This window comes from Cyphomyrmex costatus, unplaced genomic scaffold (genome assembly GCF_001594065.2).
Source record: "Cyphomyrmex costatus isolate MS0001 unplaced genomic scaffold, Ccosl1.0 scaffold124, whole genome shotgun sequence".
In the NCBI taxonomy this organism is placed as follows: Eukaryota; Metazoa; Arthropoda; class Insecta; order Hymenoptera; family Formicidae; genus Cyphomyrmex; species Cyphomyrmex costatus.
Window position 1 is genome coordinate 292,150 of NW_017275218.1, and position 20,600 is coordinate 312,749.

Here is a 20,600-nt window from a genome sequence, read left to right on the forward strand (position 1 = left end):
AATAGTAATTATTAAGTATTAATCGATACAAAAAGAGAAAAAATATATAAATTAAAGCCCAATTAACAGCATTACGATCGTCACAGATAAATGCGCCATAATGTTTTATTTTATTGTTTGATAATCGATTCACTGTTAACCAAATCACATATTCTATTCACTACCGCGCATTTTCGACAAAGCTGATAGAACTACACGTTCAAAAGAGATCGTTATGTTTTTGTTTATTTAGATCTACACCGACCTATCTATCACCAGAAAGAGAAACTCACAAAATAAAAGGAGAGAAGACACCAATTCTGTGAAGAAAAGTGAGACTGTGAACACTATTTCGTCCCGTTTCGTGCAGTTACGTACGCTCTGGGAGGGAGTTCGCTGATGGGAATAAAAGGTCTAGGATCTTATTCTCGAAAAATAATTGTATGCCATATTTCGTGAATGTTACTAGAATATCAGGGCCGGTATTCATATGTAGGATTCAGGGTGCTGTCACATGGAGTGAAAATTATGCCTGGTTTATGCTTCGGTCTTAAGGCTTAAAGCGGGGAGCACAGACTTTTGCATAACGCATAAAGCATGTGCATAAGGAATTTCATTGGTCCATTTTCTTATGCATGAGTCAATGGACCAATCAAATTCTTTATGTATATGGTTTATGCGTTATGCAAAAGTCTGTGCTCCCCGCTTTATTAGCCTGAAGCATAAACCAGGCATAAGCTGTAAGGCTATGCAGAATAAAAGGAACAGGGAACAGAGAATAAGAATTTCAACCTATCAGAAATCATGTACTGTGGAATAAACAGTGTGTATTCCATAGTACATGATTTTTGATACGTTGAAATTCTTATTCTCTGTTCCTTTTATTTTGCGCAACCCTAAGAAATTAACTAATTACAGTTGAATTCGAAGAGAATAATCGACTATGATTCGTCCATTCCTTATGGCTTAAAACTCTGTTGTAGATCCGGGCTTTATACATTTGTCATACAACAAAAACGCACAAATGAAATAACAGCCTAATGTAGAACCAATAGTATTTGATAAAAAAAAAAGTCATTTTCATCGACATCTAGAATGGACCGCTGATGGACTTTTCTTCTCAGTTTAGTCCATTCTATTCCCTATGCAACAAAATTTTTTATTACTTCTCAAACATCCTGTATATGTGTGTATATATATATATATATATATATATGTATAAAGGATATGTATACTAGGATATATATATATGACTGTATGTGTGGGTGGGTGGGTGTATACATACATACATATATATATTGCATCTAACTTTTTCCAATAAATTTATATTAAATATAACTTTATAGATTATTAAAAAGAGAAAAAATATATGAAGACGCTTTTTACATCAATACGAGTTAATGTTTTTATATTAATTTTTATAACATTTCAAGATTTATATATATTTTTTAATAAATATTAATATCTTCAAAAATGTGTGAGATACATATAATATGTATAAAGCTAAAAAAATTTATACTATTTCTTTTTCTTCTTCAAAACAGCCTTTTTCTTTTTCTCTAGTGCTTCCATGTGCATGTCCTCTAAATCTTCCATATATCCTATAAATTTTTAATTTTAAATAAAACATTAACAAATTATTCAAGTTATTTATAAGTATATTTCGAAATTCTCATATAAATGCTCGTATATATAAATACCTATTTTTGAAGATATATATTCTTCCTTTAATTGTTGCGCAAAATTACTTTCCATAACAGCATCATCTTCGTCATCAATATTTCTATATTTACTCTTATCGTAGCCAAATATTTCGCTAATATGTTTACTGTAATCTTCTTCATTATCTTCTGGCCCATCGTCTATAAAATCGATTAAATCCGAATCGTCTTCTTCATCATCAAAGATACGTCCTGCAAAATTAAACAAATTTTGAATTGTTCAATTTTTAAAATAAAATTCTTTAAGCGCATTGCATAATTTATAAATAAAATTACTTTTATTGGATGCTTTTTTGATAATTGTGTTAGATCTTGCGGACCTAACATCAGATGGTGGAAACTGTTTTGGTTTAGTATTAGCTAATGTGGATTGTAACTTTAAATCCGAAGGTGGTAATTGTCGCGGTTTAATGTCTTTAGATATTTGCTTATTTATATATTTAGATTTAGTTGTATTTAATTTGTCAAAAGGCTCAGATTTAACGTTTTCCAATTTATTTTTACTTTGTACTAATTTCTTTTTCTCTTCCTCGATAGCGCGTCGCATTTCCTCCAATTGTCTTCTTTCAGCTTCTATCTTTTTCCGTTCCTCTAATAATTCATTCTGAACTGAGCTCTTGTTTGAATTTGATTTTTCGATATTATGTTTATCGTTAAATTTATCAGTGATTTGTTTAGGAATGGTTGTAGCACATTTAGAAACTTTATTCGGTGTTGAATTAGAAATTACAGATTTTCCGTTAGCTTTAGGAATTCTGTTCAATTGTGTTTTATCAAGCTTGCTAGGTGTATTTATCTTTTTATTTGCCTCTAAAACTTTTTTTTCACGTTGCTCCTTCCTTTCTTTTTCTTGCATATATTCCATTTTTTGACGTTTTGTCATTGGTCGTTCATTTTCGACTTTCGGTTTAACTTCTATAACTACAGGTTCGTGTTGCTTTACCTCGGCGAGTTTTAAAAGTTCCGCAAAACCCATAGGTGGTGGTAGCGATGGTTTTTTCTTCGCTTTGGGTTTTTCGTCTTTGTCTTTTTCGTCTTTGTCTTCTTTAACTTCTTTGACTTTTTTATTAACTTCTTTGTTGTCCTTCCCTACTTTTTCCTCAATTTCAGTTTCTTTTACATTTGAAACGTTCGATCTCTTTTTTTTCCTATGTCCGCTACTTTCTTCAAGTTCTTGCTGTTTCAAAGCTTGTTTTACTCTGTCCTATAATATATAAAATAATATTTAATCATACAAAGTGATAAAATAGTACATTATTAGCTTGTTCTTTTCTATTAATATAAAAAAATAATTTTTTTTCCATCAAAGATTTTATTATAATATGTAATAAAAAAATGATTATTATTATAAAGGATATTTTTTCAAAATTGTGAACTTTTAATATAATGATAGTAACATACAAATAAATGAAGAAAGCTATATATCCAATCACAAAATGCATAAATATTTTTACATGAATTTTTAATTTTAAAATTTCCATTTCAAATAAATTGTGTTCATTATATTTACTAGTCTTGAAACACAATCTTAAACTAAAGCTGGAGTACGTATCATTTCAACTATCATAAATAATAGTAATACAATGGAAAAGAATAGAAATGTACTGAATATCTCATCTAATTTAATAATTTTTTACATCTTTATAGAATAAGGTCACAAAAAATATATTTAGACAAAAGTTATTTGACATAATAGGGCACAAATAATAATAAAATAAATTTTTTAAAAAACAAATTTTCATATTAATATAAAGCTTATTTTCTTTTAATAAGATGATTTTTTTTAATATGACAATTTCTTTAATTATTCTGCACATAAAAGTATTAAGGTAGATATATCGAAAAATTAGTTAACAAGATATTTTATATTTTAATAAAGTTTAAAATATTTTGTGAACTATTGATTTTTTGACATATCTACCGTAATCACAGACTTTTATAAGAAATAACGGACTATTAATTTTGCTACCATGTTTAAAGACAGCATTGGACAACATCATGTTTAATTTCCCACAATGACATATATGAATTATACACAAATAATATAAAAAATATTAATATTCACACATAAAGTTTTACTTATAATATTATGTAATTCAAATGAAGTGATGTATGGCTCCATGCGAGAGTAATCAATAAGTTGTAGCAACCGTATTTAATTTTAAACAAACAACTTTATGTAATGACTATTATTGTTTTATTACACATTTTTCAATTTCAATTATATTAAATTATGTAATTTACGCTCTCCTAAAACATATTCTTTAATTTTTCGTAAAGAATATACCTTTGTGGATGCAATATCTTTCACTGTTCTTTCACTAGTACTAAAAAGAGGTTTTTCCGGAGGTAAACTATTATATTTATTCATAAGTTGATTGTACAATTCAGAAGCTGCCTGAGATTCATATCCATAATCATCTTCATCGGGTTGAGACGGGCCTGCAGAAATACTTTATATTATATAATGAATCATATTATCATAATGATTATTACATATATTTTAACGATATATTTATAGAACAACATATCAGTAATATAATTTCAATAATTATATAAAAATAAAGTTCCAAATACCAAGCACAAAAATTCATTTTATAGATCAGAAAAGTCCTGATACTAATGAAATATCATAAAATAAAAGGAAAAAACAAGAATAAATACATAAATAATATAAAAAAATACAATAAAAGAAGGCTGTTGAAAGAATAGTTGTGATGAAAAAATAATGGAGCAAATATCTCTCAATATAATCTAAGCTAAATGTCAATAACATTCTTACTTCTTTTTTAATAATTGTCACATTTAATGTCATATATATATATAAATATTACATTTAACATCGTTTAATATTTAAATAACATTTAATTAATTGGAATAAAAATAATTGATTAGAATAATGAAAAAAATTATAAGATATGCACATTAAATGTACATTAAACTTTAATATTACGGAAGAGAAAAAATATAATAAAGCATCATGCATATGTCTTGCATTAATTTAATAAATATAAATTAAATCATAGTTTTCCCTCTACATTTCTTTGAAAAAATTCTTATAAAGACTGGCAATAAGATAACTACAGCAGATTTCATACACTTATGAATTATCTGGATTATTTCAGAATAAGGCTGACCTTAAAGCATCCATCGCTGTGCAAATCCACTGTGAAATTGTTCTGCCTCGATTTGGGATGATGAATAAATAATGTATTGTATTGCTTGTATATATTATAACCTGTGGGCAAAAACGTTGCCCATTATGGATAAATTTTTCTATTAATCAAGTTACAATCAAGATCATTATCGCGTAAATAAACTATTTGTTGCTATAACTTTCATCAGTTTAATGTCTTATAATTCGTTATATTTTACTGTTTCATGACTTTAAAAATTACATGTATATGATATAAATCCATTTCAAATATAGACTTTTGTCATTAAATAAAAATAAAAATCTAAGTAAGGCTGGGTCCACAACCTCGCTTTAAGAGGCTCTAAGCCATAAAGTCGTAAGAAATTGACCAATCATAATTGAATGCGAGAAAAATAATCGACTGTGACTGGTTAATTTCTTACAGCTTTCCGACTTAGGGCCTTTTAAAGCGAGGTTGTGGACCCAGCCTAAAAGGCATGTAAGAGTCAATAATTAGTAAGATTTAAATATAAAATATAGACATAATAATAAAAATCTTCGTTAGAATTCTTATAAATGTTTCGGTATAACATTAAAATGTCTCAATGGTACAATATAATTACATATTTTGGCTTCTTAATCGAGCAATCTTCAGATTTGCTATAATTATAATTGCAAAACAACAATGGACTTTTTATTATTATATATGAGATTTTTATTATTATATGTCTATATTTTATATTTAAATCTTACTGATTATAGACTCATATATGCCCTTTACTTAGATTTTTATTTTTAATGAATCTATTTATTTTGCTACTTCAATATTTAACAACAATACACTGTTGTTTAGAAATTTAACAGTACTGTATTATATAATTTCTTAAAATAAAAGGTGCTACACAATGCAAAAAATAAGATAATTATAAATGAATAAAAAAAATCTTTTAGTATTTTTGTGCGTTTGGAACTTTATTTTATTTCAAACTTATCCCTTCTTACAATAATACGTAACTTTGGATAAAAATATAAAATAAATCATCAAATCTACTTTACCTGTAAAAAAAGAATTATTCAAGTACATAAAGTATCGTATTACCTGCAATAGTAATAGCTGTATTTTCACTGTCAATGGCATCCTCAATCACTGATTTATTCGCTGCTTTACACACTTTCAAGTGTTTATTTATCCGATTCTGGGTCTTCTGATCTCGTAAAGCTAAAAGATTCTGAAAAAAAGTATAATTTGTCAAATACCTGACAATTTTTTGAGAAAAAATAAAGCTATATTAATTAAACATAAAGAAATTATTGTACACAAAACAATTTTCTTAATACATTATAAAATTTGAAAATAGTATTGCTAAATAATTTGAAAAATATAGAAATGTTTTTTGCCATATAAAAATATATTTAAAAATAATGAAATGAAGAAAAAGAGATTGGACCTAAAGTCACACGTGAAAAGTAATGTGTCTGTAGACAGGAAAGGAGATAAGGTAGACTGGGATGGACCTCGCATATTATATGAAGTTATATCATTATTTTATTGTAAATTGTATTTCACAGTATATAAGAGAATCATAGTCCTCATATTTCTAACACTATAGTAACTCACTTTTTATCATTATCTAGTTCTAAAAATTAGTAAAGGAATATAGAGTAAGTTAAACTAAAGATAAAAATATTCTACATTAGTGAAAATAGATGGAGTATACATAAATGGAGTAATTTCTACAAGTAGAATGTGCAATAAGTAGTTATCAAGTGTAATAATATAATTCTATATTGTAACATTTATAACATCATTTTAAAGTTTCTTAAGAAAAAAATGTATATACATATTCCAAAATATCTTATAAAAAATATTGAAGATATTGAACAGCCAAATATAAAAGGTATTTTTAAAGAACACAAACCATAATACAAAATAAAAATGTTCTTAAAGCAAGAGAGATATATCAAAAATAAAAGTTTGATGTCATAAAGATGAGCTTAAAATATCCATCTCATCATTGTACAGATATTTAAAAACACAAAATACAAATATAAACAAATTATTCAGACACATTAAAATATAACAATCTTTATTATGTATTTTAACTTACATCCTTTTTTCTTTTTTCCTCTAGAGCTTTCTGCCTTTCTTCTTCTTCTTTCCGAGCTAAAAATTTCTTGATATTATCGGAAAGAGTTTTGGATTGCTTAGACTGTTTCTTCAGTGGTGTAAATTTTGTTTGGTAGCACGGAATAGTCTGCTAAAACATAAATAAAGCTTCAATAAAAATGGTCTAGGAAAAACATCTGACCTAAACAGATTAACTTGTCTACATCACGCTTCACACTCACTAGTTGTAAACATGCTGTAGGTAAATATCACAGTTGTAAATATAATAAATAATTATATACAGATGTCAATATGAACTGACCTGTTTTTTTACTTCATTCTTTTGCGCGACGGAGATTAGAGTGCTAAAATCCATTTTTTACTGGCAACGATAAGGATAATTGTAAAAATGACCTACTTGATATACTTCTGGGATCAAGTTTACTTAGATTAATTATCGACAGATTAATTGCCGACAGATACGTCAGCGAGATTCTAAACGTTCTAAATATTTAAATAAAAAGAGAAAAAATCTTCAATGATAAATGGCGATAATAAAAGCGCTCCACTTGAACATATTGTCGATAAATACTTTGAGAATACTTTCCATAAAGTTATCGAATTATAATGCGGATAAGCACTATAGAACTCTCTATAAAACTATTCATTATTACACACATCAATACTCTCCAACGCCGAATAACAACAATAAGTAATAAAACTAAATAAAAATCTCTTATGATCCATCACATTTGACAAAAAGAGACTACAAATCCTCCATCTTGTGACTAGGGATGCCAATGGTCACGTTCAGCAGATTCAACTGTAGAGTCCTAGAACATGCAGTCATTTATCGCAAAACTACTGAGAAAAGTACTAAAAATGGCGTCGTTTGCAGACGAACTATGAAATCCACCAATCGTCTATTAAGTCAGCCATTTTTAGTACCAATGAATGACTGTCAGCCACACTAAGCGTACGTTGCAAACTGTGCCAATAGGCATACGAACTTTTGGCAACACTGGACACAACAGATGAGGAGGAAAAGGTAAAAAAAATCACTAGCCCGCTTATAGTCTGCTACGTCCGCGCTGTCAAATATACCCGTTCACGCGTGTACATGGTAATTGATGAGAATAAAGTTACGTGTAAATAAAGTGACGGATATTACGTGGAAAGGAAAGAGGGACGTCTACCTGAAGTGTACCCTACTATGTTACGTATCAAACATGTGGTACCGTGGTAAAGGAGCGGCTTTCGCGTAGCTCCTTATCCGCGTATTCGTCAACTTTCGTATGCACGGAACAGAATATGTTGGGAAGAGCAGTAGTTAATTTCCACGAGAAATTAAACGTCAGGTAGCGTGTCTCTATTCCTTTTGCATCTAAAAATTCTTGCAATTTCACGTCGTCAATTCGTTTCGATGCGAAACTTGTTTCTTTCGCTCTGTATTTTATTATTTAATCGCGGTCGTTTTCTTATACTTTTGGGATTTTATACTTTATAAATAAGAGATCTCGCCGTTTCGAGCGTATTTACATTCTCTTAATTTTCACGGACTTGCACAGTGAAAATTTTTTTTAACTCTAAACCGTTTTCTCGTCTGCAGGATTTCATGGAGCTTTCGATTATGAATATGTTTTGAAGAGAAGATGCCATCTGAAACAGATGCCATGGACAGTGTTTTCAAGGAAGAAGAGGATAGTGAGAAATCTAATGAGCAACCTGTTTCATTAATGACCTTAAATTCTGAGAATAAAGACTCGATTGTAAAACACATAGATCCTCATCTGGTCAATGCTAATGATAAAGTATTCACGTCAAATGTCAGAACCAAGTTCTTGAACTCGACTGAAGATACAGTGTTGATGACGAGTGATAACTATGTAACAACAAATAACTTACTTGAAGCAGAGAATTTATATCCTCAATCTAAGACAGGTAATATCAATATAAACCTTATAAATATAATTCCACCTATTTTTATCAATATATAAATAATATTTGCAAAGTTCTTATTTAATCTTTAGATTTAAAAAATTATAGTAAATATGTATTTTTGTTTGAAAATTTTAGATAGATTTTTGGAATTGGTTAAACAAACTGAAGAAAATGATGATATAGGTACTTTATGCGACAATACGATACAAAATTTGAGTAAAAAATCAGTTTTTCTCACTCATAGAAATTTATCCAGAAAGAAAGGCTTATTAGCAGAGAACATTTCTAAATTTCATTGTGATGCTTCAGAATCGGCAGCCTGTTCTAACAATATTTCAGATGGGAAAATTTATGGATTTGAGAATAGTCATAATATTGATGTAGAAGAATGCAGTAACAAACCAAGTGCAGGAAATCTATGTAATAATAATACAGATGTTACATCAGATACTAGGCACAAATCAATCCAAGAAACAATACCTTTACACACTTACAAAGAGACTTTAAAAGATAATGATTCTGATACGAGTAATTTCAGTCTTGTGATGTTATTAAAAACGTCTAGCAATGACGATAAAGATTGCAAGATAGAACATGAAAGTAACTTATCAACAGATGGATTAGCGTCTCTATCTTTAGATATATCTAAAGAATCGTTAAATTCGCAAAGTGCATCTTCAACATCTAATTATAGTGATGTGACTAATGATACAAAAATATCTTTAAATACATTAGACAATAATAATAAGAAGTCATTTGAAAATGTGATTGAAGGAAATGAATTACCCAGTTCATCTAAACATGTTTGTAAAGAAATGTCAACATCACAAGACGCAGGACATTCGTCTTCAAGTCATGAGTCTGTGAGTATAAATAAACCGTTTAAACTGCCAATCTTAGAGAAAATGCCTAAAACTGCCAGTGTTCAACAATCTGAGGTTGAGGAGAATGCAGTAGCACTTTTGGATTCATCATTTACCAGACAAAATCAATTGGAGAGAATTCGTTGCCTAGATTCGGAACCTCGTTCATCGAATAGCAGCGAGGAAAGTAATTCAGATATAGAGTTGCAACATGCGAGTACAAGTAACAATGATATCAAAAAGGTAAATAAATCACATATCTTGAATTTTTCATAGAAAAATTTGGGAATTTTATTATTGTCAATACAGAGAAAATTTATTATATTAATCTGCGAATTGATACCTTGAAATCATTGCCTGAGCGATTTTAATATTAAAAAAGTAATTTTTTTAAAGATTTTAATAAAATTAGAAAAAATATATTGTAAAATATTTTTCTTCAATTTATTATTTTTTATACAAAAAGATTGTTTAATGAAAGTCGCAGTTGAGGGTTAAAAATGGGCCTTATTGATTCACTTCCTTTGTACAACGGATTTGTATTTAGCATCCAAAAATACATTAAAAATATCTAGAATTGACAACAAAAATTTTCGCAAGATAATATTATTGTTATAAGATTTTAATTATCAAGATTTGACAACAACGTTAAGTTTCTTATACTATTTATTATTATTGTGACTCAAGTTATCTTGTGAAAAACAAACATGAACAGACAGACGTTTGTTTTAATTGTAACGATCGTCTTAAAAAATGCACCAATAAGCGATAATGGCAAGTCAATAAGTTCATAGAAAATCTGTCAGAGGGCACTCGCAGTGTCGAATTAAATTTTTTTGTTACTTTTGCGTTTTTTTTTATATTCTTTGGTCTTTTTCTTTCTAATGAATAGAAACGTTACTATAAAAATGAAACTGTTTTATTTTAGAGACAGTGCAGACCCAATGGAGTTATAGCAAAGGAAGGAGCAGAATATTATCAGCTGTGGCGTAGTACAGGTGGTCATTTGTCTCCCGAATCGTTATACGAAACTCTCTATCCAATGCCACCACCACTTCCACCAAGAGCAGCACATCGACCGTTACATAGAAGTAACGCTTTACCAAGCGGCGCACCAGAGTTACCTAAACGACATCAAAAGCATCCAGCGCCATTACACCCTGAAGATTGTTTTGGATTCGAGATTGTAGATGTTGACGAAGCCTCAAACCTCAAGGTTGAGATTGTAGAACTTTATTATTATGCAATGTCGTTGCATTTAAACTATATACAAGTTAGTTAATATTTCAGTTAAGGACAGCAGTTACAAAAAGCATTGCTCTATTAAGTTCACCGAGATCACATAGACAACGAGAAAGACCAGAATTGACAATGGCTAGTCAGTTGGAGTGTCCACCCACACCCACACATCGACCCAAACCTTTGTGTCCATTGCCCGTATGCCAAACGTCAAATGTATCTTTATCCTCAGAAGAACCTCTACCTCCATGTAAGTAAATGTTATATTCAGGGATGGAAAAGTTACTTTGTAATATTGATACTTTGCAATAGTGATTAATTACAGTTACATTTTTTCTCTTTCAAAAAGTAGTTAATTACTGTTACAAATTATTGACTCTGTAAATTAATTTGTTACAGTTACTGAAAGAGTAATTTTAAACTACTTTTAAGTTACGTTTGAGTTACTTTTTTCATCGGGATTTTCACTAGTAGCACATCGATAAGGCTGCATTCAGAAACGTTACTCGACTGCCTCCGTGTTACCCTTCGCTTGATGTTGAATCGTTACTTAGCCACGAGGGGCCTTGCCATATGTTGCATTTTTGAAGACTACTTGAATACTACATGCCCTCTCGATAGTAGATCTGCGGGATTGTCCTCGCTCTTGACGTGTGATCAAGCTTCCGCTGGAATGGTGTTAGTGATCTCGGATACACGATGTGCAACGAATGGCTTCCATCGCGATACGTCACCCTTGATCCAATATAATACCATAGTAGAATCTGTGAATGCAAGAATTTTGTAAAATTGAAAGCAGCAAGTCTGTCTTATCTGCTCTATCAAACGCGATAATAGTAATGCGCTACATAGTTCTAAACGTGGTATTGAAACCGTTTTGATAGATGCAACATCCTATTTCGAGCACATTAACCATGCTGTTTGTCCCTTTTGGTCGGGTGCCTTAATATAGATGCAAGCTCTATATAAGCGTGTTGGGATGCGTCGCAGAATCCATACAAGATCAGACTAGCTGGAGTAGATTTGACGAGGTACGCGAAACATGGTAGAATCAGATAACTCCATTATAAGCTTCTTCCATTTATTTATAATACTGATGGACAGCTCGGAATTCTAGTCAACCTTTTCCTTCCATGCTTCTTGATTAGCAGTTTAGCTTGTGTCATAATGGGACCTAAGAGACCTAATGGGTTCAATAGTTTATTAATTCCGGACAGTAATTCTTTTTTGGAGCACGGTGTTAGAGAGCTTCAATGTGAATACAAAGACGTCAGCAGTTGACTCCCAAACTAATCCGAGTGTTCTTGTTGCATTGTTGAGATTTAAATTCAGTTCAACTGTTATTCAACTTTTTTGTTCGTCTGTGCTCTGCAACACGTCTGTAACATTAGAGTGCCATTTAGGAGCGCAAATATGAACTTTTGTATTTTAGGCAGTGTCAGGTTACTGTGAATAGTTTTTGTAAATGCATCAGAAAATTGAGTCCTCTTTGATTTTTCCATCGAACGATGATAATTTGATTGTCGGTAACTTAACTCTGTGGCAGTCTTCTAAACATTTATTCAATTATATTCTATACACGATTTCATCTTGTCAACATCATTATATTCACTCTGAATAAATTTATTATTAAAACTTATTATCGCTGGAGATTTCACTCCTAATTATCCACAACTCGACCTCCGGTAACGCCATCTGTAGATCCATCAGACAGACGCTGTAGTATCTCAGTCCTGCGCTCGTAACAAGGTTTTTAATGTACTGCCATCTTCCGATTCTTCCTATACAATGGAAGATCCTTGCGTCTGCGATGTGCTGCTTGTCTCGTATTTCTCCATCATTGTCATTTGTTTTTGTAGAAATTGCATTATCCTTTTCGGTTGGATCTATCATCGTTATTAATGTTTCTCGATGCGTTTATAATTCATCGTAGAGTTGCCCTAACTGCGAGATTTTGTTCGTTAAACTCAGCTTCAGTCGTGATATCGGCTACCGTAGGATCTTCTTGATGATTTGCTGTTGCACTTCTTGAAAATCCCGTGTTATTTGATCGAGTCTTTCCAAACGAATCTCCGCTTTCTCTCTGCCGAGATTATCGCTGGCTAGGCCTTGGATTGTACCAATGTCTCGATTCTGGTTAGCTTGTCCTTAATATAGCTCCTGTGTTAACTTAGCAATGCTGTCTTCCATATTGTCGCTTGATGTGCACCAACGTGCGTTGCTCGTTAAATTGTCGTTTCTTGATTAGCACTCACTCGCTAAGTTGTGCCCTATATATATCCGGCTCCTTGAAGGACCAAATGTTTTGAAAATGTTTTATTGAAAACTTGTACATAAAAAAGCTACTCTGCTGATGTCGAATAGGAACTGAGTAAAAAAAGTAAAACGCACTCGCCTTGCGCGCTGCCACAGAAAATAAAAAGGTAAGAGGTGAACCGATTATACACGAGTCACATAGCGCACGCGCATGTTGCTCACGACGGAACTCAGGGAAATTAAATATGTTGAGTTATGACAAAATAATATAGAGAAAACGCAATATCTACGATATTCAACAAATATGAATATGAAAGTACACGTATACAATGTTTTTTTTGTAAAAAAAATTCTTTTTATATTCGGCTAAAAATTGCAAATAAATTCCAGCGCTAATCCAAAATGGATTACGTGATTGCATTCAGAAATCAACGGCTCAGTAATCAGGTGCATTTAATATTACAACTGTTCATTGAGCGCTCTTGCATTTGACGGATTCCATTAGATCCAAAAATATAGATCAAACAGGTACAAGAGTTCATCGAACGCTTTAATTTATTTTTCTTCTGATTAATTAAATGTTTCAAAGCATTTGTAGTGCTAAGTGGACACTATCGCACACTAAATTGACAAATAAGTTCAAAATATATAAAATAACTATGAAAATAACTATTAAATTAGTTACTTAAAGGATATAACTAATTACTAAGTTAAATTATAATTACAGATGGATAGAAAGTAACGAAATTAAGTTACAGTTACTAAAAAAAAGTAACTCTAACTGTAACTTCGTTACAAGTAACGAGTTACTTTTATCATCTCTGGTTATATTATATGCTTACATTTCTATTCCTATACCTTTCTCTCGGTGTTAATTAATTAATTGTTATGTATATTTCAGCATGGGAAGCGAGAATAGACAGTCATGGTCGAGTATTTTACATAGATCACATCAATCGAACTACAACATGGCAAAGACCAAACTTGACGACACGTAATACTGGTTCCGATTTACGAAGGCAACAATTAGACAGGCGTTATCAAAGTGTACGACGAACTATTTCGCGTTCTGATAACATAGATCGCGAAGCTAACGGTTCAAACGGCAATCTTTTTGATAACAGCGAGCGGCAGAATGATCGTACTGACAGAGGTGAATCTGAAGTATTTGATATCAGCACAATACCACCGGTATTATTTTTAACACGGCCTGACTTCTTTACCGTACTGCATACCAATGCCGACGCCATGGAGGTGTACAACCGTAATCCAAGTTTAAAACACATGATCAATAGAGTTAGAAGAGATCCGATAGTTTTTCCAAGATATGAGCATAATAGAGATTTAGTTGCCTTAATCAACGTATTTGCTGATCCAAGCAAAGAACTCCCAAGAGGGTATGAATCTAAGCTCGATAGGACAGGCAAAGTAAGTTTTTGATTCTTAGAAATCTGTATAATCTGGTGTAATCTCTCTCTCTTTCTTTCTCATATAATATCGATTATAAATATTATTGATTTCAGAGATTTTTCATATGTCACGCTAGAAAGGCTACGTCTTTTATTGATCCACGATTACCTACAGAAGCTGCTCATATACGAACATCGCTAGATGAAGCTCCCCTTCCACCACCCAGACCACAACAATCGTCTGTAACTGCTACTCCTGAAATACCAGTAGCTTACAATGATAAAGTGGTTGCTTTTCTACGTCAGCCTAATATAATGGATATTCTAAAAGAAAGACATTCTGCGCTAGGACAAAATATCGCGCTACGAGAGAAAGTTAACACTATAAGAGTCGAAGGAACTGTAGCATTACAAAGATGGAGTCATGATGTTCCTTTAGCATTATTACTAAGGTAGGAATCAAATACTCTTATATATATATATATATATCTTTTATTGATATTACATACATACGTAATTTATATATATAGAATAATAATATAATAATAATGTTATTATTTTTAGTTTATTTGAACAAGAAATAATGTCCTATGTACCTGGTAGTATGGGTAGATCTCCGCTTGGTAGTCCGCACGCATCACCTGGATTGACAAGGGCTTCTGTCAGAGCTCCTGCACTGTACAGAAGAGATTTCGAAGCCAAACTTCGAACTTTTTATCGAAAGCTAGAAAGCAAAGGTTATGGGCAAGGGCCGAGTAAACTAAAGTACGTCTCTCAGCACATATACATCCCAGGCTAAAAGTTTAGAAACACTTGCGTTTTCTTTTTGTACTGTATAGAAGTTACATACTTCAGTGAAAAAAAATCGTAATAAAGTTTTCGACCACACATTTTAAAGTACAAAAATAGGACCTTAAGGATCCTAAAGCGACGGCCGAACTTGATCGAGGTCAATAATACAGTTTTGGTGATCCTGCCAAAAAATCTATGTCAGACGGTGCTACGCGCTCAATTTAAGAGAGAAAAAGGACTAGATCTTATGTCTATCTCTCTTTCGCCTGTTACTTTTCTCTCTCAAGTTCCTACGCCATCTACCGCAATACATACTGTAACCTGTACCATACTTGATACACAATTCTCGTGCTGTTTACCATCGTTTATCTGTGCCAGTATTCTTGATAAGAATAGTATTTTTACATGGATTAAGAGAGGTAGACGGGCGGCTGTTAGGGCGGTATTTAACATTTTTAAGAGTTTATTTTTTCTCCAATTTTCTTATCAAATTTAGCGTTACCCATATCATTTTGATGTGTACTTTCATCGTCTGAAAAAATTTCATGATCTATAAAGCCAATTCGAAGAAAATGGTTCACTGTTAATTGTTGGTCATTCCCGTTGCTTTAGGATTCCCTTAAACGTACGTTTAAATTTTTTTGTAATATTTTGTCTTACTTTGAAGCGCTGCAATTTAATAAAATATAATCGCGCGAACAAAATTTAATATAAAAATATTTTAAGGCTCCTGAATACCGGCGACGGCCATGTTGGAATTGTGACGTCATAGGCGAGAAAAACACATTAATTTTTCTTGCGTCCCGTTTTTTAATAAAGACAATTTGGATAAATTTAAAAGGCGAGATCGCACAAAAACACTTGTAAAAATTGCCGGAAACTGTCCTTTCCTCTTCTGATAGTCAGTAAATGGTCGTAAAAGACACGTAAAGTGAGCCTATTTTCGAGCAGAATCACACAGTTTAACAGCTGATGAAACGAGTGAAATATACGCTTTTACGTATAAAATTTCACGATAACTGCAGTTTCCGGTAATTTTTAGGACTTTCACGAGTACGAGGGAAGTCACATTTTCACAAATAAGCAAATATTGACAAAATGGCACGCAAGAAAAATTTTATCGTCAAAACATCACTTTTTCACGCCTATTAGTTCAAACTTTTACCATGGCGAGGCGCTATACACACACACACACACAAGCATGAACCCATGTATGTGCGCTCCCCTTCTACCCGAAAATGAGCACACGGACATGAGCTTGCAATTGTGTGTATAACCAGTAACGTACTACCAGTTTTGCTAGCCACCGACTAATTCGGTGTCGCTACCCATCAACACGGAGTTCTTGGCTGAATATTCAGGAGCCTTAAAGTAGGTTTTTAAGCTTTAAAATACTTTTTAAAAAAAAAAAAAAAAAATGGTAGATACGATTATTTTTCGCAAAAATGTCGAATTTTTTATTTTTAATGCGAAAAAGTTGCAAATGTTTTCAAACGAGAAATTTATCGAAAAAAATCCTTGTTATCTGTACAGATTACACATCAGGAGAGAACATTTACTCGAAGATGCCTTTACGCGTATAATGGCTGCGTCAAAGAAGGATCTACAGAAAGGTAAATTAGTGGTCATCTTTGATCATGAAGAAGGATTGGATTATGGTGGGCCGTCCCGAGAATTTTTCTTCCATTTATCACGCGAATTATTCAATCCTTATTACGGATTGTTCGAATATTCAGCTAATGACACTTATACAGTACAAATCTCGCCAATGTCGGCTTTCGTGGATAATTATCATGATTGGTTCAGATTTTCGGGTAGAGTTCTGGGCTTGGCATTGGTTCACCAATATCTACTCGATGCATTTTTTACGAGACCATTTTACAAGGCGCTTTTAAGGATACCGGCGAGTTTGAGTGATCTGGAGAGTCTGGATCAGGAGTTTCATCAGAGTTTAATGTGGATCAAAGAAAAAGACATAAGTATCGAACCGTTAGAATTAACTTTTTCAGTAACAGAGGAACTCTTGGGACGAGTCGCTGAACGTGAGTTGAAGCCAGGCGGGAGAAATATTGCGGTTACTGAAAAGAATAAAAAGGAGTATCTCGAGAGGGTAGTACGTTGGCGTCTTGAGCGTGGCGTCGCGGAACAAACGGAATCGTTGGTTCGCGGCTTTTATGAAGTGGTGGATCCGCGTTTAGTGTCCGTTTTCGATGCCCGCGAGTTAGAGCTGGTTATCGCGGGTGCAGCTGAGATTGATCTAAACGATTGGCGAATGCACACCGAATACAGGAGCGGTTATCACGATGCGCATCCGGTAGTAGAGTGGTTCTGGAGCAGCATAAGTCGATTTACTAACGAACAACGTTTAAGATTACTGCAATTTGTTACTGGCACCTCAAGTATTCCATATGAGGGATTTGCGGCTTTGCGTGGATCTACAGGACCAAGGAAATTCTGCATTGAAAAATGGGGGAGACCAAATAGTTTGCCGAGGTAAGTTTCTTCTTCTTTTAATCTATTAACAATAATTGCATTAATTTTGTATTTTTTTCCCCCTTTATAAATTCGTAATGTTTCTACTTTATTATCATTGTCATTTCAGAGCTCACACGTGTTTTAATCGCTTGGATCTTCCGCCTTATCCTACGCCCGAAATTTTATACGAAAAGTTATTGTTGGCTGTAGAAGAGACAAATACATTTGGTATAGAATAAAGCGATGAATTAAAATTATAAAAAATTTGTACAATTGATAGGATTATAATTATCCAGATTGCATTTTTTGCTAAAAAGAATAGGACAAGAATTTGTATAGGCCTATAATTGTTCATTTTGTGGGTTATTCAATTTATAAAAATTAGATATGCGATATAAATAACTAAACAATCTGCAACTTCACAATTCTCAGAATTTTAGATCAAATGATGTATTTAATTTAATTTTTGATCAAACGATGTATTTAATTTACTATACAAAATAATATAATTGAATTCTCTTTAAATTTTCACGAATCTATGTCGTTCGATGACTGTAAAAGTTCACGCTTGTTGATACAATCGTTATTGTATCACTAGGATTTCATAAATCTCAAAACGTTTTTTTTTTTTTTCCAGTTTTTCTCAAGTAGCGGAGCTAATCTTTTATTTTTCTAAATTGCCTTTGTTTCTTGTATTTTTTCTCATTTTTTAAATAAAAGCAAAAATTTATTTGCCAAATTTATGAATATTTACTCTAAATTTATAGCAATTTTAACAAAAATAATGTATTATAAAGATTATTACTTCTTCAGTGTGAGGGCTTCTAAAAAAATTAAAGAAATTAATTTAGATAAATGTTGCTATCGCGTTACCGCTACCATTAATATTACTATTCCACTATAACTCTATTGCTCCTCTATTCTTATTAATACTATAAACTTATTATTGATAAACCTACTATGATTGTTAGTACTATTATTAGTGCTATTCTGTTTTTATTATCGTTACTAATTGTGTTACTGATTATTTTATTATTAATTATCATTTTTAAGCGATCGGATACAACGTAGAATTCAAAAGATAATATTGTATCGTAATTATTTATAGCTCCGCTAATTAAATTTTGTATTACGCATCTATTTTATATGCATAATACAAAATTTACATATATTTTTTATTATATGTATATATATTATTATATATATTTTTATATAATTTAGTATCTTTATTGCGGGGTATATTAAGATCTGAATGTAGCACTATTGAAATATTTCATGTTGACCGTCACCAGTGTTTCTAGTCTATGAATTGAAATTTCACATGCAGCTGCCTTTTAATGTATTTTAACATTCCGAAAACTTGTTAGTTATATTAAAAGAATTTATAGAACAAGAGATCGTTAATGCAGAAAAATAAATATCTCAATTCTGATGTAAGTAGCGATTTGCAATGCTCGCTAAAAAAGCACTTTTATCTTACATCTACTTTTTATTGTTTAGTCATCACAATATCATGTACGACATGATGTAGATGTTTTTAAAAATTTTGCACATAATATAAAAAGCATTAAGGAGAATAATTCATACACGAGAAATATAGACTTATGGCGATATCTTTATTAAGTAATTAGTACGTTCCCGTATAGCACCAAAATTTTTCAGAAATATCTTAGAAATATTTCAACTAAAAATTGAATTATGGAAAAACTGTTAAAAGATTATTGAAAAAAAATGTACAATCTTTCTTAAATATTGCTAAAAAGTTATTGAAATTGCTAAACTTTTCTGAAATATGTTAGAATATTGCTTAAAATTTATTAAAACAATTTTGCAATCTTAGAAATATTCAAATTTTAAATAATTTTAATACAAAGCTAAACGAAACTGTACTTTCAAAATACATTAATTTTCACCTTAGAATTAGATCTCAATTTTGAGGCTTTTAAAGAATCATCTTTACTGGAATATAGATGAAAAATCTTATCATGTTACATGTTTTATTTTATTCTATACAGATTTTTACTATTGAAAAATAAAAATTCCGTCACACGTCTACTTATAATAGCCGTGTACTGCTCTTTAAGTTCATTATATATAAAAAGTTAAAATAATTTTAAAATCTTTCTGAAAACTTTTTGCAACAATTGGTGCTGCATGAGTTATTATTTATTATTGCTATATATATAGCAAACAGCAAAACTTATGCATTTGTACAGCTATCATATAGTAATTATATAAGAGAACGATAAATAAAATACAACGAACAGAACATTGTGGTGTTTTTAACGAATAAGTCTATTTAATAAGTCTTTATTTTATACAATTTATTTTATAATTATTAATATTATAAAATAATTGCAGAGTTCAATATTGCATTTTATTTAACTATGAGACCATATTTAATGAACTGTTATTTATTTCTTAAATAATCGTAACATAATATTTTAAAGTTATCAATATTGAATAATAATTCTTCCATTTTCATCTATAATAGAATCAAAATGTTCCTGTAAATTCAATATTTAAATATATTTTATATGTTTATTATATGTATAATTATAATATTTTATTTAAAGTTATTTTTCGAAAATATATCTATATTTATACACATATCTCTGTTTTAAGATAATTGAATACTACTAACTATGACATTAAAATTTTGAAGGAGAAGGAGGGGGGGGG

The 20,600-nt window shown here is 31.2% G+C and overlaps 2 protein-coding genes across 3 annotated transcripts; one reads left to right on the forward strand and one right to left on the reverse strand.

Moving 5' to 3' along the window:
• Positions 1–1,497: 1,497 nt before the first annotated feature.
• Positions 1,498–7,487, reverse strand: LOC108782350 (protein SPT2 homolog). Of its 2 annotated transcripts, none has more exons than XM_018550618.1 (7): positions 7,266–7,487; positions 6,945–7,091; positions 5,936–6,065; positions 3,988–4,142; positions 1,977–2,904; positions 1,680–1,892; positions 1,498–1,580 (listed from the first exon to the last, which is right to left on the reverse strand). In XM_018550618.1, the coding sequence occupies exons 1-7, from the start codon at positions 7,317–7,319 to the stop codon at positions 1,498–1,500; spliced, it is 1,710 nt and encodes a 569-aa protein (XP_018406120.1). In that variant the 5' UTR covers positions 7,320–7,487. The 2 variants fall into 2 exon arrangements, with proteins under 2 accessions (XP_018406120.1, XP_018406119.1); XM_018550617.1 differs by having other exon boundaries at positions 6,945–7,094.
• A 1,108-nt stretch (positions 7,488–8,595) lies between these two features.
• On the forward strand, positions 8,596–18,237 carry Hecw (Hecw ubiquitin protein ligase). The gene is made up of 9 exons (XM_018550619.1): positions 8,596–8,884; positions 9,020–9,990; positions 10,676–10,963; positions 11,038–11,236; positions 14,144–14,670; positions 14,766–15,103; positions 15,216–15,416; positions 16,977–17,936; positions 18,046–18,237. Exons 1-9 carry the CDS (start codon positions 8,596–8,598, stop codon positions 18,155–18,157), a joined length of 3,885 nt encoding a protein of 1,294 aa, XP_018406121.1. The 3' UTR covers positions 18,158–18,237.
• Positions 18,238–20,600: the final 2,363 nt, after the last annotated feature.

What these genes read in the sequence shown, in the direction of transcription:
- LOC108782350 (XM_018550617.1), bottom strand. Translation starts at nt 7,319, where the DNA reads ATGGATTTTAGCACTCTAATCTCCGTCGCGCAAAAGAATGAAGTAAAA. An exon ending in AGGAAAAAAGAAAAAAGGAT is followed by an intron (nt 6,066 to 6,944) that starts GTAAGTTAAAAT and finishes ACTTTTTTTCAG; the next exon opens with AATCTTTTAGCTTTACGAGA. An exon ending in TACAGCTATTACTATTGCAG is followed by an intron (nt 4,143 to 5,935) that starts GTAATACGATAC and finishes GTATTTCTGCAG; the next exon opens with GCCCGTCTCAACCCGATGAA.
- Hecw (XM_018550619.1), top strand. Translation starts at nt 8,596, where the DNA reads ATGCCATCTGAAACAGATGCCATGGACAGTGTTTTCAAGGAAGAAGAG. An exon ending in ATATCCTCAATCTAAGACAG is followed by an intron (nt 8,885 to 9,019) that starts GTAATATCAATA and finishes TGAAAATTTTAG; the next exon opens with ATAGATTTTTGGAATTGGTT. An exon ending in GTAACAATGATATCAAAAAG is followed by an intron (nt 9,991 to 10,675) that starts GTAAATAAATCA and finishes GTTTTATTTTAG; the next exon opens with AGACAGTGCAGACCCAATGG.